Below are 26,936 nucleotides of genomic sequence, written 5' to 3'. Positions count from 1 at the left end.
ACCGTCACTCTACGGCTGTCCAGCTCTGAAGGCAGCAATGCAGACGTAAGGGTGGCATGGTATGGTAAGAACATAAGAATGGCCATAATGGGTCAGTCCAAAGGTCCATCCAGGCCAGTATCCTGTCTACTGACAGTGGCCAATGACAGGTGCCCCAGAGGGAGTGAACCTAACAGGTAATGATCATGTGTTCTCTCTCCTGCCCTCCATCTCCACCCTCTGACAAAACAGAGGCTAGGACAGTGTTTCTCAAACTGGGGTCGCCGCTTGTGTAGGGAAAGCCCCTGGTGGGCCGGGCCAGTTTGTTTACCTGCCCCGTCCGCAGGTGCAGCCGATCGCGGCTCCCGCTGGCCGCAGTTTGCTGCTCCAGGCCAATGGGAGCTGCTGGAAGTGGCGCAGGCCAAGGGACTTACTGGCCTGTGTTATGGCTATGGACGCAGATTCCTGGCCTAGCATCCAAGAAGTCTTGAACTCTTCCTAATGATTAAAAAGGAACAGTAGGAGTTTCTGCCCTGAAATGTTTTCTACCTTAAAATGGTCCTTTTTTGAGAAGTTATCAATTTTTTGAACTGCTTCTCCCATTACTGACATATAAAGTAATAACTAAAAAGCCATCAAGCTTGAAACAACAATATCTTGTCCTCACTAGCTGCTAAGAACCACCATTCTTGAAAATGTGCTGGGGAAAAATAATGCTTGTGGAAATATAAGTTTGTTTGGCAAGAGAAGGTGCTTATAAGTCTGTGCGTATGTGTGCGTTTGTCAGGTGTTGGTAATGTAGCTTATTTTAACTCCACCTAAATTGCTGCAGAAAAAAACCCTAAAAAACAAAAATACAAATGCTTGCCAAATGTAAAGGACAACATTGCTAGGAGAAAAAATATTTACTTGCAGGCATCTAAAATTATTACAGAGAATGGAAAGCATTTAAGAAAACCCAATTTAAAATTACTTAAGTGTTCCTTTAATATCCATAAATGAAAGAAAACAGAGTCAATTCTATAAATCCATAAAGGCTGCCACTGTTCTTTTTGCTCAGAAGTTTAAATTAAGTTAGCGTCACCTCAGATTGCAACCTTATTGCTTCATCACCTTGGCTTTGTGCCCATAGAGAGAGTGCACACATCCATACAAATATTAAATATTTGAATTACCCTAAAACACATAGTTATACCAGAGGCTAAGATGGACACAGCCTAAGTGAAATTAGACTACATTCCAAAGGATAGGTTGCAGCTTTCTGTGTTACACTCCATATGCTCTGAGAGGTCGGTGTTCAGTTTGGGGCAACATTGTGATTGTACTATGCATCATTTTCTTCATGATCTCTCTGATTTCTGTGAAGAAAGCACCTACCACTGCATTTGTACTGATTCATTCTCCATACCTGGTACAAAGTTGTCTACTGCGATGCTTTTTGGAATACAGACCCTGTATTGCATGCCAAACATCTTGGACATTTACAGATTGAGTAAATTCCCCCATCCTGTCTACAATCATCATGCTCCGTGTACAGTGTGCCACCTGCTTCACCAGAGCTAGCCGTCAATTCACCTGCCTTTGACAAGACAGCTACACCATCACCTTGCCACCGGAGAGAAGAAAATGGTCTTATGGCTAAACCCTGGATTCTGTTCCTGACTTTTCCCACAGATTTCCTGAACAACTTTAGCCCCTTGATCCTTCTGTGCCTTAATTTCCTCATCCACATCATTTTTTTTAAAACACAAATATGTTTCAAGACTAAATTAGTGATGTTTGCAAAAAGTGTAATGTGCTCTTTGGATATAAGGCAGAAATCCATAAAGGTGTTAAGTTTCATATGCTCTTTAAAGCCCTAACCAGCTCCCATTTCACCCTCCTCCAGACTTCCCTCACTCCAAACATTGAAAAATTTATAGCCATATTACCCTTTACTACTGACAGTGTTTGGAAGACATCTTAAAAATTCTACAATGGCAGACATCTTAAAAATTCAATTCCTTTGTGGTTAGGAATATACTTTGCTGTGTAAAGCACTAGGGGCAAGGTTTAAGATATCTTCAGACATAGATGAAATGTCAAAATGAGTGGGGATTGAGATGATGAGAAGGTCTGAGATTAGTTTTCTGTAGCACTACATAGAATAAGATAAGGTTCACAGTCATCTGGGTTTCTGCGGACTAATATGTTGAGTACTTTTCATCCTTGATAAACATGTACCTACCTTTCATGAAGGGTAAAAAGGGCAATAATTAGATTAATGGTGTTTGGGGGCATTTTAATGTAGCCTTTTCATCATATTTACTGAAATTCTGAACATTCTGCCTTTCAGCTATTATGGTTCTTGAAATCATATTGTTCTAGTAAGAGTTCTTCCCTTTGAACTTACAACTGTAACTACATTTTTTTTCCCCCAAGGAACACTTATCCAACATTCATATTTACAAATGTTACATAGTTGGCTATAAGTAGCACATAAACATTTGTTTTAATTAATATATTGGATAATGACCGTATCATAGTGTACAATTATAGGTATTATGGTAAAGAAGTGTTTTACTAGCAAAGACTATATTATTTTCAAAATCCAGAAATTAAATCTGGTCTGATTGAAGTCAATGGGAGTTTTGCCATGGACTTCCATGGGGCCAGGATTTCACTACAGAACTTAATACTGTACACATCAAGTATCTAAGCTATCAAACTTCGTACCTTATGATTTCTCTCCTGTATGATTCTGAAAGCTGGTGTGAGCGGCTTCATTGCTGTACAAAACATTTAGTAAGTGTGTTCTCTTCAGTTTGTTTAAATTCTTCATAGAAGTGGATTTAGAGGACAGACATGCAGAACAATTTATGCAACATTCAGCTTCACTTGTTTACACTGGCATCGTTTGAACTTTTAAAACTTAAAATAGTGCTTTTTGCTGCTTTATGACAAATGTGAATCAAGTGGTACTTTTATTAGCACTGATATGGTAAGTCGCATCAGTTTCTTATGTCACAGATGACTACATTTTAACATTAGTTTCATTAGGGTAAAACTGGAATAACCCCTAGGAAGTCAGTCAGATTTAGCTATATTACTCCTGTTGACATTTGTGGGTTTCTATGACTAGCTCTTTACAAATTGAAGATGTTCTAGAGCCATTACTGAAGTTCTAAACATTGATACTCAAGAAATCAGTTCATCAGTTGCAGTTTTAAAAAATGTATTTCTTTAAGATTTTGCCTATCATTTGACCACCATTAGGGCTATGTAGTATGAATAAGAGTATAATATTTATATAGGCCTTTTGGAATTTGGACTGTGTCGCATAGCACAGAGCTCTCACTAAATAAATAAAATATGGTAGAAGTATATGTTATATCCTTGGGGGCAGCCGGTTTAGGAAGAAATCACTTGAGGCCAGACAGCAGACAGCTAACAAAACTACCATTTTATTTACAGACACAGAGCTCACCCAACCAGCCGAAGCTGGCTGGGCTATCCCCTAATAATCTAACTCAGTTGCCATAGGAACAAAAACCATGACAACCAAATACACAACATATTCCTCCCCCCCCCCAATAAGAACATCCCCTAAATAAAACACACTCTAGACTAGAGAAGGAGGGTAGACTGCCTCCATTCTCGGCTAAACCCTGGAGATTATTTTGCCCTATAACCGTGGTTTGCCCTAGCTAAAGATCCAGCCGATGAGGAGGCCTTCTGTCTCTAGGTGGATTACGGTGAACTTCTGGTGTTGTTGCACCCGAAAGTACCATGGGCTCAGGGTCCGCAGCATGAACAGGTGAGGAGGTGGTATCAGCTCGTGCTGGGCAAAGGGGTATCTCAGCCGCCGGCAGTAATGGAGGAGAACAGTCAGGAACAGGTGATTCGTGATTCGGTGTCTCACCAGAAGAGGTGAAGTCAGACCACTCAACTGCAGATGTGTCCTGAGGACTGGCATGACCTGGCAACAGCTGATCTACATGTCGCCACCAGGTAAGATTCTCTTCAGTCCGGACCATGTAGGAAACAGGTCCTGTTTGAGTGATGATTGTGGCAGGGACCCATTTAGCTCTGGAAGTATAATTCCGAGCCAAAACTGGCTGTCCCGGGCTAAAGGTTCGGTCTTTTGCTCTGGGTGCCCGTCTGATGACTTGATATTGCTGCTGATGTTGCACAATTTGTCGGGGTTCAGAGGTTTCAGCAGATCAAAGCAAGTGTGCAGCTGTCGTCCCATCATTAGAAAGGCCGGGGATGCCTGGGTCGTAGCATGAGGTGTGTTTCTGTAGAAAAGTAAGAAAGTATACAGACGCTTTTGAATGGAGTGTTGTCCCCTTGCTGATTTCAAAGCGTGTTTCATTGTCTGCACAAATCTTTCAGCTAATCCGTTGGTGGACGGATGATATGGTGCTGATGTGATGTGGTGTATCCTATTTGCCTTCATAAAATTTTGAAACTCCTGAGAGACGACCTGCGGTCCGTTGTCGCTCACAAGTTGTTCTGGCAGACCAAAATGACTAAAGAGTCCTCGTAGTTTTTGGATAGTACTCTCTGCAGTAGTGGACTGCATTATAGAGACTTCTGGCCATTTAGAATGGGCATCTACTGCCACCAAGAACATGCTTCCTTCAAGGGGGCCAGCGAAATCAATGTGAATACGTTGCCACGGGTTTTCAGGCCAGTCCCATGGGTGTAGGGGTGCCCACTGGGGTGCATTCCTCACACCCTGACATGACATACAAGCTTTTGCCTTCTCTTCAATAGCACTGTCCAATCCAGGCCACCAAAAATAGCTTCGTGCAATTTCCTTCATGCGCACTATTCCACAGTGACCAGAATGTAGTTGTTCTAACATCTGTGATCTCAGTGGTAGTGGAATAATGACACGTCTCCCCCACAACAAACAACCAGATTGGACCGATTACTCCATCCTCCTGGACATGTAGGTAACAAGGTCAGGTGAGACCGGAGAGGTTTGTCGAGATTTTCCATGCATCACCAGGTCCATAACTTGGGACAATACTGGGTCAACGCGAGTTGCCTTCTTTATCTGAGTAGCAGTGATGGGTGTATTCTCTACCTGTTCAAAGTAGAAGATTTCCTTTTGGGCACTATCTTGATGTTTGACCGGCAAAGGCAACCTCGAGAGGCCATCTGCATTGCCGTGCAGAGTGGATTTCCGATATTTGATTTCATATGTGTGTGCTGAAAGTAACAATGCCCAACGTTGCATACGACTAGCAGCTAATGGGGGAATGCCTGTGTAGGGTCCAAAAATTGACGTCAGAGGTCGATGGTCTGTGAGAAGAGTAAACTTTCGCCCAAACAGGTACTGATGAAACTTCCGAATTCCAAAAACAATTCCTAATGCCTCACGTTCGATTTGGGCATAGTTAGTTTCTGCTTTGCTTAGAGTGCGTGAAGCAAAAGCAATAGGTCTCTCTTCTCCCGAAGGCATAATGTGTGACACGACTGCTCCCACTCCATAAGGGGAGGCATCGCAGGCCAATTGTAGGGGTAAGGATGGATCAAAGTGCGTTAGAACTTCAGAATTTAGCAATGCATCCTTAGCTTTGTTAAATGCAACATCACAGGCTTCAGTCCACTTCCAGGCCTTGTTCTGCCCAAGGAGCTCATAAAGTGGTTTTAGCAGTGTGGCTAACTGTGAGATGAACTTTCCGTAATAGTTCAGTAGTCCTAGAAACGAGCGCAGCTGGCTTACATTTCAATGTGAGGGAGCCTCCACAATAGCTTTAACTTTTGCAGGGGCCTTATGAAGACCTGCAGAATCAATGATGTGTCCCAAATATTCAACAGAGAGCTTGAAGAATTCACACTTGTCTTTGTGAACTCGTAGGCCATACTCTTCCAGTCTTTGTAGGGTAGCCTCTAAATTCTTTAAGTGATCCTCTTCATTTCTTCCAGTGACCAGGATATCATCCAGATAGCACTGAACTCCTGACAAGCCACACAAGATCTGGTCCATAGCCCTCTGGAACAGGGCAGGAGCAGACGTTATTCCGAAGGGTAGGCGACAGTATCGATAAAGCCCCTTATGAGTCACAATAGTCAACAGCTCTTGGGACTTTTCATCGACGTGCATCTGTAAATATGCTTGACTCAGATCAATCTTACTGAACTTTTGTCCCCCAGCCAGGCCTGCGAAGAGGTCATCGATGCAGGGAAGTGGGTATTGCTCTGCACACAACACTGGGTTGACAGTGACTTTAAAATCACCGCAAATCCGGAGAGAGCCATCTTTCTTCACTATTGGAACGATAGGAGTGGCCCATGAGCTATGGGTAACTGGTATTAGGACTCCATTGTTGACCAGGCGCTCCAGGTCTGCTTCAACTTTTGGCCTGATGGCATATGGCACAGTTCAGGCTTTCAGATATTTTGGTGGACTGTCAGGTTTAATGTTCAATGTCACAATGATTCCCTTCATACTTCCCAAATCATCTCCAAAAACAGCAGCATGTTTCCTTAGTATAGGGGTTAGACTGGTTTCTTCTTCAGTCATCCGGTGCACTTCTGCCCAGTTCAGTTGAATCTTCCCAAGCCAAGACCTACCCATTAAGGCTGGGTAGTTACCTCTCACCACAAACAGTGGCAATTTAGCAGCCTGTCCATTGAGCTCCACCTTAACATCAATAGTGCCCAACATGGGCACAGCTTCTCCCGTATACGTCTTCAGAACAGTTTTTGTTGCCTTAAGTGGAAGATGCTGTAGCTTTTCTTTATACACAGTCTCAGAGACCAGCAAGACGGCTGCACCGGTGTCCAGTTCCATGCGTATAGGTTTGCCATCCAACAACGGGGTTACCCAGTATTCATGTGAGTCCACTGCCAAAGACAAAACATGCAGTGGCACTTCCTCTTGCGATGAGGTGTCACCTTGATCATCCTGGGTCTGCTCTAGGGTATGCAGGGTTCCTCTTTTTGTCGGCCAGACCACAGGCCTCTTTTTCTTTTGTTTACAGGCACACTCAATGTGTCCCTTTTTGCCACAGTGTCGACACACCAAGTCCTTACACCAGCATTCTGATGCCTGGTGACCTGGCTTACCACAGCGGTAACATTCTTGACTCTGCACAGTTTTGTGGGTCGGTTCTTGTGAAACTTTTTGCACCCTAGGGGATGCACCGATGTATTGCACCTCCCTTGTAGCCAGTTCCATGGAGACAGCAATATCAACAGCCTTCTGTAATGTAAGCTGAGCCTCTGGCTTTGGCTACACTTGCACTTCAAAGCGCTGCCGCGGCAGCGCTTTGAAGCGCTAAGTGTAGTCAAAGCGCCAGCGCTGGGAGAGAGCTCTCCCAGCGCTGTCCGTACTGCACCTCCCTGTGGGGAATAACGTACAGCGCTGGGAGCCGCGCTCCCAGCGCTGGGGCTTTGACCACACTGGTGCTTTGCAGCGCCGCAATTTGCAGCGCTGGAGATGGTGTGTTTTCACACCCTGCTGCAGCACTGCAAATTTGCAAGTGTAGCCAAGGCCTCTGTCAGTAGGCGCTTCCGTATAGCTTCACTGTAGAGGCCACACACTAATCTGTCATGCAGGACATCATTTAACATCTCTTTAAATTCACAGTGTTCTGCTAGCTTTTTTAAATTGCTACAAATTGTACAAGTGTTTCATCTTCCTTTTGGTCTCTTTTGTGGAACCTATATCTTTCAGCAATTACCAGTGGTTTTGGGGAAAAATGAGACCCCAGGATTTCCACAATGTCACTGTAAGATTTAGTCTCAGGCTTAACAGGGTGTAGTAAGCTGCGTAGCAGGGAGTAGGTTTTAGCCCCTACAACACTTAAGAATATTGGCACCTTCTTCACTTCTGTAATGTCATTTGCAATAACAAAAAGCTCAAAACGCTCAGTATACACATGCCACTGCTCTATATTCTCATCAAAAGTTTCCAGTGGCCTGGTCAGAGTAGCCATGATTTTTAGTTTCACTTTCACAGTCAGTGCAAACAAGCAGTTTTTTTTGTTTGTTTGTTCTTTACCTTGACTTCTACTTCCTTCTGTTACTGGAGCAGCACCGGAATCCCACCCTCGTCGCCACTTGTTATATCCTTGGGGGCAGCCAGTTTAGGAAGAAATCACTTGAGGCCCTACAGCAGACAGCTAACAAAACTACCATTTTATTTACAGACACAGAGCTCACCCAACCGGCTGAAGCTGGCTGGGCTATCCCCTAATAATCTAACTCAGTTGCCATAGGAACAAAAACCATGACAACCAAATACACAACAGTATACAGTATAATGTATACTATAGGGAAGGTATAGTATAAGGGATTTTTTAAAATCCTATCCCATATGCATTTAAACTGAATTAAAAGTTTATGTTGTATATTATTCTATGGAACTAATGGCTGCAGGATATTATTGGAATAAATCGCTTAACTAAGATTAGATCACAAAGGAATTAGATATTTATATGAGAAGACACTGCCTACAGATGTTAAACAACATCTATGTGTGAGGCAGGTAAATGGGAATTACAGGAAGTACAATGTCCTCATATTACAGGGCATAGAGGGATCATCAGTAGGATCAGAAAAAGTTTTGACACAATTAAGTTTTTCCCCCTATGGTAAAAGGCTAACAACACAGCACAATTTTCCTCAGTGAGAACTCTTTTTGTAAGGATGTGGCACTATCTTCAAAGGCATTTTTTAAAGTTGAATTTGGAGAGCAATAAAGATGTCCCAGAAGCTGTCAGACAGGACAGCCCAAGGAGCAGTTGTTATGACTAAAAGACTGGGCTTGCTGCAAGAAACAGTAACTGTCAGTTAATTAAACAGTAGCATCCAGTAGATAAAACACAAAGTTCAAACAACTGGGCCCAAGACTGTCAGATAGAGAAGGGAAAGTTTCCAAGTTAGGAGCAATGGAACAGAGAGACAGTTTAGTTATCTCAGAACTGAGTAAGGATATAAAAATCCTTAAAGATAAATTAAACGCTACTGAAAATAAACTTAAGGACAAAAACATTAGAAATCGGGTTTTGAATTCTAAACATTCTTTCAAGATTGAGAATACTTTGAAAATCTCTGGCAAGCACTGGGACACAAATGTTGAGGGTCCCTGAGTCCTTTTGTGCTTAGACACAAATACTGCAGTCCCTTTTTTTGCCAGAACTCCCATTGACTTCAACAGCATTTTTATCTGAGGATGTTCTGACTGGTCCCCTTATTAGAACTGAAATGATCAAAATGATTATCGGAGTTTTGAAATCTTCCTTTTTGATTTATGAATGCAGCAAGGGCTTGAAGCTTAATTATCCCCCCCTCCAAAATACCCATAACAACCAACCATAACCACCAACCCCGAACATACACACACAGTTATATATATAAACCCTACCTACATTGGTGGTTTTCTTTCTAGTACAGGTATTCGGTGGCATTAAATATGGTGTAAGGCAGATCGGTCAGGGAACTATGTTTTGATATTTCTTATTAGGTTGCAGGATGCTTGAGGTGGACAAACGTACATCTTCCCTACTCCAACTGCCAAGCCACTTCACTGATATATTGTTATAATATCTTATGATTATATTTTATGGGTATTAGAGCTTTAAAGATTAAATCTACTCTTCAGTAACTGCAGTATTATTCAAATTGCTTGTACTGTATGCGTTGTTCATTCCATATTAATAGCTGTTATGGACCATTAGCTGGGCCACTGGTCCCAGTGCTAAGGAGAACAGTGAGAAGTCATCCCTACTGTATCCCCAGGAGTCATAGCTAGCTCAGCTCTTGCACAGACTTTGCATTAAAATTGCAGTGTGAAAAGCACACCTGAGGATCAGACAGAAATAAATGCTCCCACTTACAATGATTATTTATCAGAGAAGCAACATAGAAAGTAAGAACGGGAAAATGAGTGGAGGAAGAGATATCCAAGACAAAAAATAAATAAATTAGAATTTAAGAAGGGAAAAAAGGAAGAACAAAAGGTAAAGGGAGACAGAGACAGTAAATAAAATCTGAAATATCACAAGGGGCTGAATGTCAACAGTGCACTACCATTAATATAAAATTTAGAAAGTTTAATATAAAAGATATACATTACCATAAGTGGACATAGTGCTATAGACTAGCTACATAAGAACGGCCATACTGGGTCAGATCAATGGTCCATCTAGCCCAGTATCCTGTTTTCCGACAGTGGCTAATACCAGGTGCTTCAGAGGGAATGAACAGAAGAGGTAATCAATCAAGTGATCATCTCCTGTTGCCCATTCTCAGCATTGGGCAAATAGAGGCTAGGGACACTTCACAGTATGGTTTTGCATCCCTGCCCATTCCGGCTAATAGCCATTGATGAACCATTAATGAACCTCTCTAATTTTTTTTTAGCCCTGTTATAGTTTTGGCTTTTACAACATTCTCTGGCAAAGAGTTCCACAGGCTCACTGTGTGTTATATGAAGAAATACTTCCTTTTGCTTGTTTTAAGCCTGCTGCCTAGTAATTTCATTTCATGACCCCCTAGTTCTTGTGTTATGAGAAAGAGTACAGAACATTTCCTTATTTACTTTCTCCACACCAGTCATGATTTTATAGACTTCAATCATATCCCCCCTTAGTCCTCTCTTTTCCAAGCTGAAAAATCCCAGTCTTTTTAATCTCTCCTCATATGGAAGCCGTTCCATACCCCTAATCATTTTTGTTGCCCTTTTTTGTACTTTTTTTTTGAGATGGGGCGACCAGATCTGCATATGGTATTCAAGACGTGAGCATACCATGGATTTATACAGTGGCATTATATTTTCTGTCTTGTTATTTATCCCTTTCCTAATGGTTCCTAACATTCAGTTCACTGTTTTGACTGCTGCTGCACATTGAGAGGATGTTTTCAGAGAACTATCCACAATGACTCCAAGATCTCTTTCTTGAGTGGAAACAGCTAATATAGACCCATCATTGTATTACTTTGCATTTATCAACATTCAGTTTCATTTGCCATTTTGTTGCCCAGGCACCAAGCTTTGTGAAGTCCCCTTGTAACTCTTCACAGTCTGCTTTGGACTTAACTATCTTGGGTAGTTTTGTATCATCTGCAAATTTTGCCACCTCACTGTTTGCCCCTTTTTCCAGATCATTTATGAATATGTTGAATAGGTCCCAATACAGACCCCTGGGGGACACCACTATTTAACTCTCTCCATTCTGAAAACTGATCATTTATTCCTATCCTTTGTTTCCTATCTTTTAATCAGTTCCTGATTCAGGAGAGGACCTTGCCTCTTATCCCATGACAACTTACTTAGCTTAAGAGCCTTTGGTGAGGTACCTTGTCAAAGGCCTTCTGAAAATCTAAGTACACTATAGCCACAGGATCTCGCTTGCTGACCCTGTGAAAAAAGAAATCTTGTAGATTGGTGAGGCATGATATCCCTTTACAAAAACCATGTTGACTCTTCCCCAAGAAATCATGTTCATCTAGGTGTCTGATAATTCTGTTCTTTACTACAGTTTCAACCAATTTGCCTGGTACTGAAGTTAGGCTTACTGGCCTGTAATTGCTGGGATCACCTTGGAGCATTTTTTAAAAATTGGTGTCACATCCTCCAGTCATCTGGTACAGAAGCTGATTTAAATGATAGTGAATACCATCTGGTCCTGGTGACTTATTACTGTTTAATTTATCAATTTGTTCTAAAACCTCCTCTAATGACACCTCAGCCTGGGACAGTTCATAAGATTTGTCACCTAAAAAGAATGGCTCAGGTTTGGGAATCTCCCTCACATCCTCAGTAAAGAATTCGTTTAGTTTCTCCACAATGGCCTTATTGTCCTTGAGTGCTCCTTTAGCATCTTGATCATCCCCACCGCTTCTGATGTACTTAAATTTTTTTTTTTTGCTGTTACTTTTTAAGTCCTTGGCTAGCTGTTCTTCAAATTCTTTTTTGGCCTTTCCTAATTACATTTTTACACTTCACTTGCCAGACTTTATGCTCCTTTCTATTTTCCTCAGTGGGATTTAACTTCAACTTTTTAAAGGATGCCTTTTTGCCTATAACTACTTCTTCTACTTTGTAGTTTAGCCACAGTGGCACTTTTTTGGTCTTATGATGTGTTTTTTTAATTTGGGTTATACATTTAAATTGAGCCTCCTTTGTAATGTCTTTAAAAAGTTTCCATGCAGGTTGCAGGGATTTCACTTTTGGAACTGTACCTTTTAATTTCTGTTTAACTAACTTCCTCATTTGTCTGTAGTCCCCCTTTCTGAAATTAAATGCTACTGTGCTGGGCTGCTTTGGTGTTCCCCCTCTCCCCTCCAAGCACATACAGGGATGTTAAGTTTTATTACGTTATGGTCACTATTACCAAGCGGTTCAGCTATATTCACCTCTTGGACCAGATCCTGTGCTCCACTTAGGACTAAATCAAGAATTGCCTCTCCTCTGGTGCTTTCCAGGACTAGCTGCTCCACAAAGCAGTCATTTAAGGTGTGAAAAAACTTTATCTCCGCATCCCATCCTGAGGTGACATGTACCCAGTCAATATGGGGATAGTTGAAATCTCCCATTATTAGGGTTTTTATTTTTATAGCCTCTCTAATCTCCCTGAGCATTTCACAGTCACTATCACCATCCTGGTCAGGTGGTTGGTAGTAAATTCCCACTGCTATATTCTTATTATTCAAGCACGGAATTACTACCCATAGAGATTCTAAGGTACAGTTTCGTTCATTTAAGATTTTTACTTCATTTGACTCTATGCTTTCTTTCACATATAGTGCCACTTCCCCACCAGCATGACCTATTCTGCCCTTCCAGTATATTCTGTACCCTGGTATTACTATGTCCCATTGATTTTCTTCATTCTAACAAGTTTCTGTGATGCCTATTGTATCAATATTCTCATTTAATACGACTCAAGTTCACCCATCTTATTTAGACTTCTAGCATTTGTATATAAGCACTTAAAAAACTCACTTTTTAGCTGTCTGCCACAATGTGATGTAATTGAATGAGACTCTTTTATTTGACTGTTTCTCATCAGATCCTACCCATATTTTATCATCTTCCATCCACTCCTCCTTACTAGGGTATAGAGACTCTCCAATAACAGATCCTCCCCTAAGTGATGTCTCTGTCCGAACCACGTGTTTCTCCACACCTGTCAGCTTTCCCCCAGCCCTTAGTTTAAAAACTGTTCTACAACCTTTTTAATTTTACATGCCAGCAATCCGGTTCCATTTTGGTTTAGGTGGAGCCCATCCTTCCTACATAATACATAATGCAAAGAGAAGGACAGCAATTCAAACACAGAAGTTAAGAGATTTAGGGTCAAATCCTGATTCCACAGAAGTCAATGGGAGTTTTACCACTGATTTCAGTGGGGCCAGGATTTCATCCTACATCATGTAATTCAAACCCTGTTATGTAGCATCATTATTTGCTGTATATAACATCTATACCTAGAGAGCGAGAAAACTTTACAAGTCTGTATGTGACACTTTAAAGCTACTTTGAAATGTAAGCTTATTTTCTGTTTTGTAAAACAGCAGTAAGCATGTTGAACACATACACGCTTCTGTATTTTTAGTAAATTACATATATTAAACCCTTTTAGTTGACCTAGTACTTAACCACATAAAGATGAAGTCAAGTGATTAACATAGAATCAAACACACGCTACAGTAACTCATGTTTTAAAAACAAACAAAAAAAACCCCAAAAAATAAAACAAGCAAACCGATAGCTATGACTTGAAGGTAAAAGCAAACAGCAAAAGCAGAAAGAATGCCACTTTATAGACTGACAATTCCACAAAAAGGTCATCAGTTATTCAAGGGAAAAAATTATTTATTAACAACACCTAATCTCTTACTCTGTTTCTTAGCTTTGATATAAATTATGTAAATAGAATGTGCAAGTGTGAATAATATGTTAATGGATAACACTGAAAGCAGAATGCAATTTGAGATAAGGCATTTGAGACTAAATTAACCCCTTCATCTAACAGAACACATTTAATCTATGCTTTTTAAAATCCAGTTGTTAAACAGGCCATTTAGAAAAACAGCAGGACAGACAATGCACCCAGGATCCAGAAGTCTGATTGGATATTGATTGAAATGATGCATACATTGGAATGATTAAAATCCAGTTCCTGTCTGTCTCAGTGAGAGAAAAAAAACCAAACTAATTACTTCAGGCAACAGTCTGTCAGGTCAATGACACATTAATGGATCAACCTTTGTGTATGTGGAAGACACGTAACTGTATATGCAAATAACCCGTCTATTCAGGGAAGAGTTATTTTCTACAATAATGAATAAAATGTGAACATAGAGTAGGTATTGGGGTTCAGAGAAGAGAGGCCACAATGCTCTCAGGTGTGCAAATATCATTCAGATGCTAAAAATAAAGGATTCCTTTTTTCCTGATGTGATGTATATGCTCAAGCTTTTATTTCACAGATCTGCAGGACTATAACAAAGAAGAAGGCAGAAGGAAAAAGCTGACAAAGTAGGCAGCCAAGACACTGGAATCCTGAAAGGGAGAGGCAAGATCCTGATGAAACACAGCAAACATCTGAGCCCTAACAATAAGGAGTAAATTTGTGACAGTGAGAGTAATTAACCATTGGTAGAGCCCTGCGCAGATACAAAATTTGTATCTGCATCCAATTTGCGATCCACAAACATGGACTATGGATATAAAGCAGATACCCATAGATTTGCAGGGCTCAAGATATAATATTTGGATCCGCATCCATCCAGGATCCACAAACATGCTCCATGGATATATCCACGGATATAAAGCAGATATCTGCAGATTTTCAGGGTTCTAACCTTTGGAACAATTTACCAAGGCTAATGGTGGATTCTCCATCACTGACAATTTTAAAATCAAGATTGGGTGTTTTGCTAAAAGATCTGCCGTAGGAACTATTTGGGGGAAGTTCTCTGGCCTGTGTTAATCATGAAGTCAGACTATTAGTGGTCCCAAATGCAGTGCCCGCGGGCGCCATGGCACTCGCCGGGCATCTATGTGCACCCATGTACTGGCCGGGGGACAAGCATCCGCCAAAATGCCGCCGAAAAGCAGCGTCACTAAGAGGCGTCGCTGCCGAAATGCCACTGATTTTCGGCAGTGACACCTCTTGACGTTGCCGCTTCTCGGTGGCTCGTCATCTGGCGCCTGCCACCTGGAAAAGGTTGGGGACCACTGGACTAGATGATCACAATGGTGTCTAGATCAGTGGTTTTCAAACTTTTTCTGGGGACCCAGTTGAAGAAAATTCTTAATGCCCACGACCCAACGGAGCTGGGGATGAGGTGTTTGGGGTGTGGGAGGGGCACAGGGCTGGGGCAGGGGGTTGGGGTGCAGAAGGGGGTCAGGGCTCTGGGCTGGGGGGTGCAGGCTCTGCAGTGGGACCAGAGATGAGGGGTTTGAGGTGCAGGAAGGGGTTCCAGGTTTGGGGTGGGGCTCAGGGCTGGGGTAGGGGACTGGGGCACTGGGTTGGGGCATGGACTTACCTCTGGCGGCTCCTGGTCAGTGGTGCAGCCGGGGTGCAGAGGCAGTCTTCCCACCTGTCCTGGCACCACAGACTGCACTGCGCCCCAGAAGCGGCCAGGAACAGGTCCGGCTCCTAGGCGGAGGCACGCAAGTGGCTTTGTGAAACTCTTGTCCGCAGGCACTCCCTCCAACTCCCATTGGCCGGTTTCCAGCCAATGGGAATGTGGAGCCGGTGCTCAGGGCGGGGGCATTGCACGGAGCCCCGTAGCACCCCTGCCTAGAAGCTGGACCCACTGCTGGCTGCTTCCAGGGTGCAGTGCAGTGTCTGAAAAGACAGGCACTAGCCTGCCTTAGCTGGACAGCACTGCCAACGGGATTTTAATGTCCTAGTCAGTGGTTCTGAGCAGAGCAAGGTGACCCAGTGCCTGACATGCTGTGACCCAGTACTGGGTCGCGACCCACGGTTTGAAAAACACTGCTCTAGATGATCACAATGAAATCTATGAAAACATATAAGTGACGACCTGCTGTAATCACTGTACTATAACTGCAAGATTATCTGTTAGCTGACTTGATTTCATATAATTTACTTTTGATCTGAATTGATTTCTCTTACTTTTTCTAATCATCTTCTAGTTAAACTCCTTTTGCATTAAGGAGACCGGCAGCTAAGCACCAAAATCCACCCATAGGAGCCTAAATAGGTGGCCTGATTTTCAACGATGCTGAGCTCACTTAAATCCCATTGACTTCAATTTAGGAACCTAACTTTAGTCATCCTACTTTGAAAACACTGGCTGAAGTGTTTTGGGGAAACTCGAGACAGCCCATCCTGAGGAGAGGCAAACACCCCCCCACAGCGAATATAGGCATGCCTGAGCCACTCAGGTTCTCAGCCAGAGAACAGAAGAAGGGGGCCAGTAGCACAGATATGGTCATCCTACAGAATGACTAAAGCCTAAGACATCAGACAAATGACAAGTCTAAGGGACCAAGGTGGCAGTTTTACAGTAGTTAGAAAAAGGGGAGGAGGAGGGGGAAATAAAAGCCCCAATTATTTTGCAATGTTGTTCACATGTTAAGTGTTAAAAAGGCAGCATGGACACATCACAGCCAAAAAGCACAACCGTCTAGACTGCTAGCGTTTAAACTCTTCCTGAAAGTGGGCCATTACTTCTAGGCAACCAGAACATAAAACAAAACAAATGATCTCTGTACTCTCCAACAGAGTGAGTTTATGCAATGACTCTCCCTGTTGCAAAAGCTGGCTGTTGTTCTTGAGAGATCTGCCCATTTGTAGCACCACATTACAGGGAGAAAACATGACCAGGCAGTGAAAGTATTTTAATAAAATACTCAAGAGGAACATAACTCTTTCCCATCTCTAGATACTATTAAGTAATCCCCTGCTATGCATGATTGTTCTTAAGGATTATTCTTAAGGGTGCAGGGTGCACTAGGTAAAGATCTGCATCTGCTTTCCTTTAGACACGGCGAAAAAGCAACAACCAGTGAGAGCAGAGGGCATATGGTAGTCTGGCAAGATCAAGTGGATTAAACAGACATCTAGCAATGATCCACAAGACCGGGTTTATTTTCAGTTGGGTGGCTGGTTGGTTTCTGTGGGCACCATGATGTATTTCTGTGATCCCTGAAACAGTAAGACGAATGCTTTTGAAAAGTTATGTCTTCTGTGCATTTTAGAGCTCTCGGTTTGAAAAAACAGAATCACGTTATTTATTGAAAGACACAGTTGGAGGGATACTCTTCCCCCCGCAACTCTGGCCCCTGTTTCAACACTACCATCCCTCCCCCACAACCCCAGGGAGGAGATGGGTGGGGACACAATTTAGAGTACAACAGGGTGATTCTGAGCTGCTCCACACCTGTAGGTAGCCCTGAGGAGACTGCTGTCAATTGAAGGAGTCTAATTTATGCTAGACCAGGGGTCGGCAACCTTTCAGAAGTGCTGTGCCGAGTCTTCGTTTATTCACTGTAATTTAAGGTTTCGTGTGCCAGTAATACATTTTAACGTTTTTAGAAGGTCTCTTTCTATAAGTCTATAATATATAACTAAACTATTGTTGTATGCAAAGTAAATAAGGTTTTTAAAATGTTTTAAGAAGCTTCATTTAAAATTAAATTAAAATGTAGAGCCCCCCCAGACCAGTGGCCAGTGTGAGTGCCACTGAAAATCAGCTCGCATGCCATAGGTTGCCTACCCCTGTGCTAGACACTGATCCTCAGAAAAACCCAGATTCAGGAGAGAGCAAAGGTGGCTGACAGGCACCTCATCCCTATCTCCACTCCCCAGGGGTTGTACCTCGTGGAAACGCAGCAAAGGAACTCTGCCAATGTGTTTTAAAATGTCCATGTCACCTTCCTCAAACTGGATTTTGGGTTTGTTTTATTCCTTTCAGGCACATATGCAAAGATTTAATTAAAAATGCTTCTGCATTACACTTTTTCTAACTCCCTATTATGAACATTAAATTACATCTGTCCACGATCCAAATGCAAAAACAGCCTTAACCATAAAAGGACATGTGATAACTGTACTCTTAGGAATGGGATTTGTAACTCTAGTGCCAATTTCAGTGTGAAAAATTGGCTTCATAAGCAATTCAGACAGGTTTTTCAGGTTTTTTTGTTTTTTGTTTTGTTTTAAACCACCTTAACTTGTCTGTGTGAAAGCTGGAAAACTTTCCCAACCCTCAAGGATGATAGGGGATGAGAAGAAAGATCCTTTGAAGGACAACAAAGATATCACAATCAACTTCTATTGCTGGAGATAGGTGGTAAAAGAGGGAGGCTTTCTTTACTATTTGGTGTGTGTTTGTGCTCACAAAAAGCTGAGATCAGAGTCTTAACTATGCCAGTAATGATGTATCAATGAGAAGCTTCCTGAACAGTGGTCTACAGAGCTCTTTCTGGTAGTCTGCAAAGAGCATGGTCACATGGTGTTGTGTCTCCTTGATAGATCACATTAAGTATTTTCTGCGTATTACTTTTCCAAATAAACAACTGCTGTGGAATGTTATTTGATCAGCACTGGGAGGGAGTGTGCTATACACAATTATGGATGGGCACACAACACTCTCTCAAGATGTGGCTATACTGTGAATCTGAGACCCTCTTCCCAATCTTATTGCTGGCATACGGTGCAAATCTGGACCATAGTTCTGAGAGGTTTTAGTTCTGATGGTCCTGCCTCCCAGGGGAGGACTGATACATGGCTCCTGTTTGTTGGGATGTTAGAGCTATCCATGTGCCTGAGGGTGATCTGTGAAGCAAAACCAGATTTTTGGACACAGTAAGTCCTCCGGTGCATAGTGCCCAAGGAGTGAGACAACAGGGCAAATGATGCAGTCTTCATGAAGGGAGTGGCCAGCAGAAGACTTTGCGATCAAGACTAAGTGTACAGTTCCCTGTGAAAACTCAAGAACTCTAAGCTCGGTTGCCACCAAACATGGAAATAAGTGTCCCACTGCACTTCTTATTAAAAGAACCCAGGCAGACATGCCAGCTTGGATTTCTGATCTTACATTTCAGGCCTGGTCTAGCCTTAGGCCTACTTTCCTGAGTCTCTGTGCATTAGTCATGATGCGCTGTCCACAGACCAACACAGGAACAGTCGAGCTTGTTGCCAGGCCTATTCTGCCTGAGTGTTTATTTTACTCACCACTTTTTAACTACACCACCACTTGTAGACTTCACCTGGAGCTTGTTTTTAAAAACAAAAGTTTGATGGCTTAGCTCTCGCTCCCGGGGGGGGGCGGGGAAGAGACAGGCTGAAGGCATTACTCCAACATCATCAGCAGAACTCGCTGACACTGGGGATCTGCCCCAGTTTTTTTTTTTTTTTTTTTTCATTTTTACAAAGGTTTTATTCATCCTGATCATCCATTTGTCGCCTTTAAAACTTCTGGAACTGCTTCTTGGTGCCAGCAGCCTTTGTGACCTTGAGGACGTTGAATCGGACTGTCTTGCTGAGGGGACGGCATTCCCCCACAGTCACAATATCCCCAATCTGGACATCCCTGAAGCAGGGAGAGAGATGTACGGACATATTCTTGTGGCGTTTCTCAAAACGGTTGTACTTGCGGATATAGTGTAAGTAATCCCTGCGGATGACGATGGTACGCTGCATCTTCATCTTGGTAACCACACCTGACAGGATACGACCACGAATAGAGACATTACCAGTGAACGGGCATTTCTTGTCAATGTAAGTGCCCTCAATGGCCTCTTTGGGGGTCTTGAAGCCCAGGCCAATGTTCTTGTAGTAACGGGAGAGTTTCTCCTTGCCCCAGTTACAATCACTGCTGGCTAGCCACCAGCACAGCTGCACCACTGCAAACTTCCAGTGTGGAAAGGCAAGATAGTTCTAAGTCATGGGGAGCACCACGGAAGGTAACTCCTCCAGCCTGCAGCAATGGTAAATTACAGGAGTGCATGGCCTGGCTTATAGCAGCTTTGCCTGTTTACAATCGGAGTTACTATGGGCAGCAATGCGAGATAGCTGAAATCCGTTGTTTGGCCAGGTCTCTGCCTGTCAGTTCCCTTGGGTCTCTGAATTGCTGCCTGGAGACCAGAAATACGACCCAATACCTTCTAAAGTATGCCTAGATCATTTCTATAGGGCTCTCCTATGCATCCTAAAGGGGCTAAAATATTCATTTTTTTTAAATGGGGAAACTGAGGTAGTTGAGGAAATTTGCCCAAAGTCACACAGCAAGACAATGGAAGATCTGGGAACAGAACCCAGCTCTCCTGATGCTTGGCTTGGTTTCCTCCCAACCACATGACTGCCACAAAACACTTGTGTGTGGCAAGTCGACATAGTGAGTAAGTGGTGCCATCATGCTTCCCAATTAGTTATTCACAGTCAGTCTGGACAGAACATAGAAAACAGACAAAAAGAGAGTAACATTAAGAGGAATGTTCCCCTTGCCAGCTGAAAAAGGATACAGACCCCAATCACACAATCCTACTCCATTATTCTCCACAGTCAATTTCTAGTGTAAAGAGCTCCCTGCAGAGGGAACAGACTAATCCTAAGTAGTTTCCTTTTGAATCAGATGCAGGAATGCTTTATTTCTGGAAAGGATGCAGAGAAGTGATTCCAGCCACCACATGGATGTCTTAGGATTCCAAGGGACGTAACTTGCTTTGCCCCTGTTCCTCAGATTGTGTGTGGGGGTTACCTTGTGTTTGGAAATGCCATGAAGCAAGTTCCTCATGCTCTCTTTTCTCTTTCCCTTGGGTTTTACTGAGGGACGATAATCTTGATTTTCTAAGGCAATAAGCACCTGCAGCTCCCATTACAATCAGTAGGAGCTGAACAGTAGGAGTGCAACACCACTGGAAAAAACAATCAGGTCAGAAGTTTTGATTTGATAAATGTACGTTTCCATGTCCACAAAAGAAACAGTATGGCCTTCTGATCTGTAAACAGAGATGCTTACACACTGCAGCAATACTTTTTCTGGACTTTAAAGTATGAGAGGAAGAGTATGTCCCTCGGCCTGCACCACTTCCAGCAGCTCCCATTGGCCTGGAGCAGTGAACCGCGGCCAGTGGGAGCCGTGATCGGCCGGACCTGCAGACACGGCAGTTAAACAAACCGGCCCGGCCCGCCAGGGGCTTTCCCTGAACAAGTGGCGTCCCAAATTTGGGAAACACTGCCATACAGGATGAATGCCAATGTTATTCATATTAATTTTCTATTTATACAGCATGTGAATGCATATCGTGCTTTGCAAGAATATACTGAAAACAAGACCTCTGCCTAGAAGAGCTTTTAAGACATGCACTCCCAGCCCACACTTGGTGTTGCCAAATATTTTAAAACAGCAGCAATGTGTGTATCTTGGAATCAGTCTGAGAAAATGTTTCAGTGTGCAATCTGCATTTTTTTCTAGTGCTACAGGGCTTTGACTGATGTCTGAATTCACATGGCAATAATGACCCTATAAGGAGGGGTCATCAGAGTTCCCATTGTTAGGGGGAGGTAGGAGGAGAAAGGCATAGCCCCTACCACAACTTTTTTCGCATCCTGCTTGTTGGTGTAATATCAACCCTTCCTATCCTATTCTGTGATGTACAGATACAGGAAAGGTCTATTTGTATACTTATTACTGAAAGCCTCTGACTGAGCTTACTACTTTTGTCAATATCCTGTTGGGGCCTTATCCTGATTAGCTGACACTGACAGCAGCAGGCCCTGCCTATCATTACATTTCAATTTTGCAATTTATGCTCAAATAAGGAATTGATACTGTAGCCATGAGTAAAGCAACACTGTGACCATAGATGAACGAGTCTAGGTAATGTAAGAACCGACTTCCATCTTCATCTGAACAGAAATGTTAAAAAAATTAGAAAGCAAGGGCCAGTCTGTTCTGCCTGGGCATTATTTACCAAAAAAGAAATGGTTTTCCCTACAACTCCTGGGGGAAAAAATTCCTGCCTCTGGCTCTTGAATATTTTGGGAGCTAGTTGTCTGTTGCTGTCTCCCCCAGAGGTGGCTCCATTTCAGCAGTATGGTACAGAGATGCAGTAGTCTGTGAAGCACTTTAGGATCTTTTTGGGAGTACAGACATTACCATACATTTAAATTACTTAGGCCCAATGCATATGCTAAAATAGGGAGGGTGTTGAGGGCACACAACTATCCACACAGTTAGGAGTAGATCACGCAGCTGAAAATTTCCCCTTCTCAGCACAGCCACTTTTCTTCTCCAGAAGTGTGAAGTCCTGGCCTTCAAGGGAAAGAGCCCACTTGGGCTTTGCTCCTGGATGCAACTCTAAGCAGCATTCAACTTCCATCCCGATTCAGAAAATTTTATTTGAATAGCTGGACCTACAGTTCTATGCTTTCAAGTTTACTACACCACTGGGAATAGATTGATTCAAAATCAGAAGGGTACCCAAGCTATTCCCCACTTAACCAATAAAACTGCAACTCTAAAGTAATGTAGTCCACAAAATACTAGGACTCTAGTTTAAACACAACATAAATGCTAAGCATAACAAACTAGAACAAAGGATAACACATTAAACACTTATCTGTGAATCTCAACGAGCTTCAATATCAATTTGAAAGTGACAGTGAAAGTACACATTTTCTAATGGTCACTTTTAACCATTTAGTTGCAGTTCAAAAAGAAAAGTTTTGGTGGGGAAAGCCAGCCCAGAATTACTACTAAGGCTTTTGAATGGCTTCTACAACATGTAGTTTTTTAGTTTTTAACGTTGGGGTCTAGATTACCTGTTTCTACTTTATTCCTATTTACTAGCAGACAGATTTTGGAACTTCTCAGAATAAGGTACAGGAAAGTAACAAATACTTTCCTCATGGATTGTATTTTCTAAATGGACAAACTACCTAAGTCTCAATTACTGAGGGACAATCTCCACTCATTTTTATATTTTGCTTTCCACAATCAAATCTCTGTACAACTTTTCATGTGTTATGTACCCAAGTATTCAGATTCTAATATCTAAACCACGGATCGGCAACCTTCAGCCCACGGCCCGCCAGGGTTTGTTTACCTGCTGCGTCCAAAGATTCGGCCAATCGCGGCTCCCACTGGCCATGGTTCACCGTCCCAAGCCAATGGGGGCTGCGGGAAGTGGTGCGGGCCGAGGGATATGCCGGCCGTGGCTTCTTGCAGCCCCCATTGGCCTGGGACGGTGAACTGCGACCAGTGGGAGCCACAATCGGCCGAACCTGCGGACGCAGCAGGTAAACAAAGCGGCCCGGCCCGCCAGGGGGCTTATCCTGGCGTGCCCCATGCCAAAGGTTGCCGATCCCTGATCTAAATTGTATTGTTAAATCTATTCACCTAAATTTGGGATATTGCTGATTATATACTCTATATATCATATGACTTTATCCACAAATACAAAGTTTGTGTTTAATCTAAGCACTATACCCAGCTGTACAGACAAACTTTTCTCAATCTATGTATTATATAATTTTTTTTAACATTAGCTTTAATAAAAATTTCAAATCTGTTCCACATGAGTTGGGGTGTCAGAATTTGGTCCTAAATAAGTGTTACTTGTTTGCATGTGCTTTGCCTTGGTTTAGTTATTACAGTTTTAGCCAACTGAAATAAAACCGTCTTACTGTCTTTCCCACACAAACATAACTATAGGAGGGGGGAAGAATAGGCTAAGATTTCTTGATGTGATATGGGACTGGGAAATGAAAGACAGAATTTGATGAAGACTAAAAATAAAGCTTACTGCAAGTATTTCTGACTTAGTCTGTTCTGACTTGTAATGAGAGAGTTGCTGCTGTCTGCTGGAATGCCTGTCTCAGTCAGGACCCCCTCACCCAGGAAGAGACAACATAAACTTCTTAACAAGTGTTTCACATTCCTGCCTCACTTTACTGTCTGTACTGTAATAGCAGCAGAAGGATCAGCAAAACCAACTCTCTTGGAAACTGGTGCATAAGACCACCCTCCCGCTCCCCCACCCTTGGCTTCCCAAAAAATCTCAGCCTCAGCTACAATTGGGTAAATAACCAATGGTGCTTTAAAAAGGAACTGCTATAAAACTCTAAAGGCTAGATCCTCAGTTGGTGTAAATCAGTGTAGCTCTGATCACATGTAAAAGTTCATTTCAAAGAGGAAAGAAACAAATGGACGAAAACTCCTCTCTCAGCTACAGGAGGTAGCAAATTCACAGTGCATGATGACGCTTGAGATGATAAATGATGGGCTTTTGAAAAGCAAATATTGACTGATGCCCTCACCTCACATTCTTTAGAAAAGCAAACACAGCAGAACCCCATTAATTCACACTTCACTAGCCCACACCCCCCATAATTCAAACAGAGAAACCTGAGGCCTCTACCCTCCGCTCAGAAATGGTTTAATAGCACATTGCTTGAGTGTGGTTTCATGTTACTAAAACTAAATCCCTGTTAGCAAGTATACTGCAGTAGAATTGACCGCTTACATGATGAAGTATTCTTACAAATGCTTACAAATCAAATAATACTTGTCCAGTAAATGAATGAAGTTCATTTTGTGATGCTGCACAAGCCTTTTTTTTTTTACACTTTGCTTACTCACTAACTCTCACAAGTCCGTAATTCACTGTGGGATTCCCAGTCATCTGAATGAATTAGAATTTTTCTGTTTGCAAGCACAGCTTATCTCAAATGCTTTGGGAATGTCAAAACTTCTGGATAAGAGGACAGCAAACTGGGTTGGTGGGATAAATGCCGAAGACGTGGATAACAGAGTGTTTTCATTAAGCTGAGTTTAGTGTTGTAAATGGAAAAACTTCAGAGCATGTCACCTGCTCACTCCCCAACTCTCATTATAATACCGTAGCACCTAAAAGCCCTAATTATGGGCTGGGACGGACTCCATTGTGCTAGGCGCTGTACAAACATGCTCAAAAATACAATCCCTCTAGACCCTGAGGAGAGAGACAAATCCCTGTTTGGTGATATCAACCCCTCAACATGCCTCTGCCCTTCTTATGCGCCCCCATCTCAGTTTTTCCATTGAAACCAGTTGCCATAATGCTCCCCCCATGTCTCTGACAGTCTCCCACCCTCCACCCCATGCACACAGCATGCTCCCTCACCTGCAGTAGACCAGACACTCCATGTGGTTAATCTCATTGTCAGAGCGGTAGCGGCTGTAATCCTCCCACAGGTCCTTGATGGCAGTGACAGCCAGGATGAAGAGCACAGGGGCCAAGGCCAGCTCAGGCTGGAAGGCATTCACCGCCGGCACGAAGTTGAGCAGCGCGATGAAGACAAAGTAGACATTGGCCAGGCGGTGAAACTGTTCAAAGAGGTTCTTGGGCAGGAAGGACAGAGCCGTGTACTTGGTGGTCTTGAGGCGATTATTGGCCAGGGGGCTCCTTTGGGCCTTCTCCGCCTCAGGCCCAGGTAGCAGCAGGTTAGAGTGCACAGTCCGTGTCTTGCTCTCCTTCTTCTTCCTCTTTCTTCGCCTCCTGTTCTTCCTCTCCTTCTCCTCTTCCGTCAGCACCTGGGGCGCATCCCTGCCCTCTTCAGCATCCTGTGCCATCTCTCCTGTCCTCCTTCCCAAACACACAGGACAGACGTGAGCACTTCTGCAATGGGGGCACTTGGCAGAGCCTGGGAGAGAAAGGACTGGCTGCCCCTCCCTGCTCTGCACTAAGTTATCATCCTCAAAGCCTACTCACTCCTCACTTTCCTTTCCCAGAAGGGGAGGAGGCTTCCTTCAACTCTCTCAATGTTTTGTTTGGCCTCTGGCTCGCTTCCTCCTTCTCCTCCTCCTCCTCCTGTGTTTGGGAGGAGAGAGCTTTTTTTCCCTTCTGATTCTCTCACCCTCCTTGGCTCAGTCTCGTCTCCTCCTTGCTAAGGCTAACTAGTGCTCCAGGAGCAAGGGAGGGTGGACTGAATGACTGTCCCGTTGTCTGTCTCTCCAGGAGAGGAGACATACAAAGTAATCCTTGTCCTGTACGTCATTTCAGCCACACTACTCGTTTCCGCTACAAAAAAACAGGAGGCTTGCAGAGACGGCAGCAGCAGCAGCAGCACGTTAGTAGTGGAAACACGAGAGAATCACACACACAAGACCAGGGTTGGAGGAAGAGACAAGCGTTTTTTAAGAGCAAGAGAAGGGGGAGGGAGACAGAAAAGCAGCCACACCGGGAACTTTAAAAGCAGGAGAACTTTTGACTCCACAAAGTTAGTAAGTTAAAGTGTGATCCAGTTCCTGGTGTGTGTGTTAAATGCCTGGTCTTTGGCATGGCTGGAAGCTGCTCCTTCATTCCATCCTCTCAGTCTTTATTTACACAATCAACCAAGGGCAGGCACTTCCCTCCCTCCCCCCACTCTGGATGTAAACCCACAGGTTACACTTATGTGCTGCCTTTGACTTTCCATTACACATAAGGAATGGGAGGGTTTGGTTTGCTTGTCCCCCACCCCCACCCCCCGCATTTGATAGTTGCAGTTCTGTACTGCTTTTCATCCAAGGGGATCTCAAGAGCGCTATATAAATCTGCACTTAACCACGTCAACTTAGCCTTTATACATTGATTCATTTCAAAATATTCCTGTTTGATAGAGCACTCTTTGAACATAGTATGTCATTGTTTATTTTTACACACACACACACACACTTAACATGGGCAAAACATATTTTCCCCTAACTTTGTTCTCAAAAACAGTGTAATCATTTTTTCTCCCAAAATAATTGAGCCTAAGGCAGACACGAAGGGTGGTGGGAGACACACCTAGACCCCTCCTGACAAGGGTGATAGGATTAAGGCAACTCCCCTAGCCTCATTTGCACCAAAGATGGGACAGGGAGGCATCTCCATTAGCACACAGAATGGAGAGCAGAGATTCCAAGGCAAGAACCGCACTGAACTCTGGGACCAGAAAAGCAGGGAAGCAGGGCTGGTGCAACCACTAGGCGAACTAGGAGGCCACCTAGGGCGCCTAGTGGTT

At 43.2% G+C, this 26,936-nt stretch overlaps 2 protein-coding genes across 2 annotated transcripts in view; both read right to left on the bottom strand.

Annotated features, from left to right (window-relative positions):
* Positions 1-25,980, bottom strand: part of ATP10A (ATPase phospholipid transporting 10A (putative)) — a 146,020-nt gene extending 120,040 nt beyond the window's left edge. The window contains exon 1 of the mRNA XM_045005148.1: positions 25,073-25,980. Within this exon, the coding sequence (XP_044861083.1) occupies positions 25,073-25,521 (449 nt within the window). The 5' untranslated portion in view covers positions 25,522-25,980. The remainder of the gene's footprint in view (positions 1-25,072) is intronic.
* LOC123378172 (40S ribosomal protein S11-like) lies at positions 19,321-20,700 on the bottom strand. The gene is made up of 2 exons (XM_045031675.1): positions 20,665-20,700; positions 19,321-19,817 (listed from the first exon to the last, which is right to left on the bottom strand). Exons 1-2 carry the CDS (start codon positions 20,698-20,700, stop codon positions 19,374-19,376), a joined length of 480 nt encoding a protein of 159 aa, XP_044887610.1. The 3' UTR covers positions 19,321-19,373.
* Positions 25,981-26,936: the final 956 nt, after the last annotated feature.

This window comes from Mauremys mutica, chromosome 1 (assembly GCF_020497125.1).
Source record: "Mauremys mutica isolate MM-2020 ecotype Southern chromosome 1, ASM2049712v1, whole genome shotgun sequence".
NCBI classification, from domain to species: domain Eukaryota; kingdom Metazoa; phylum Chordata; order Testudines; family Geoemydidae; genus Mauremys; species Mauremys mutica.
This window is presented reverse-complemented; position numbering and strand designations above follow the sequence as displayed.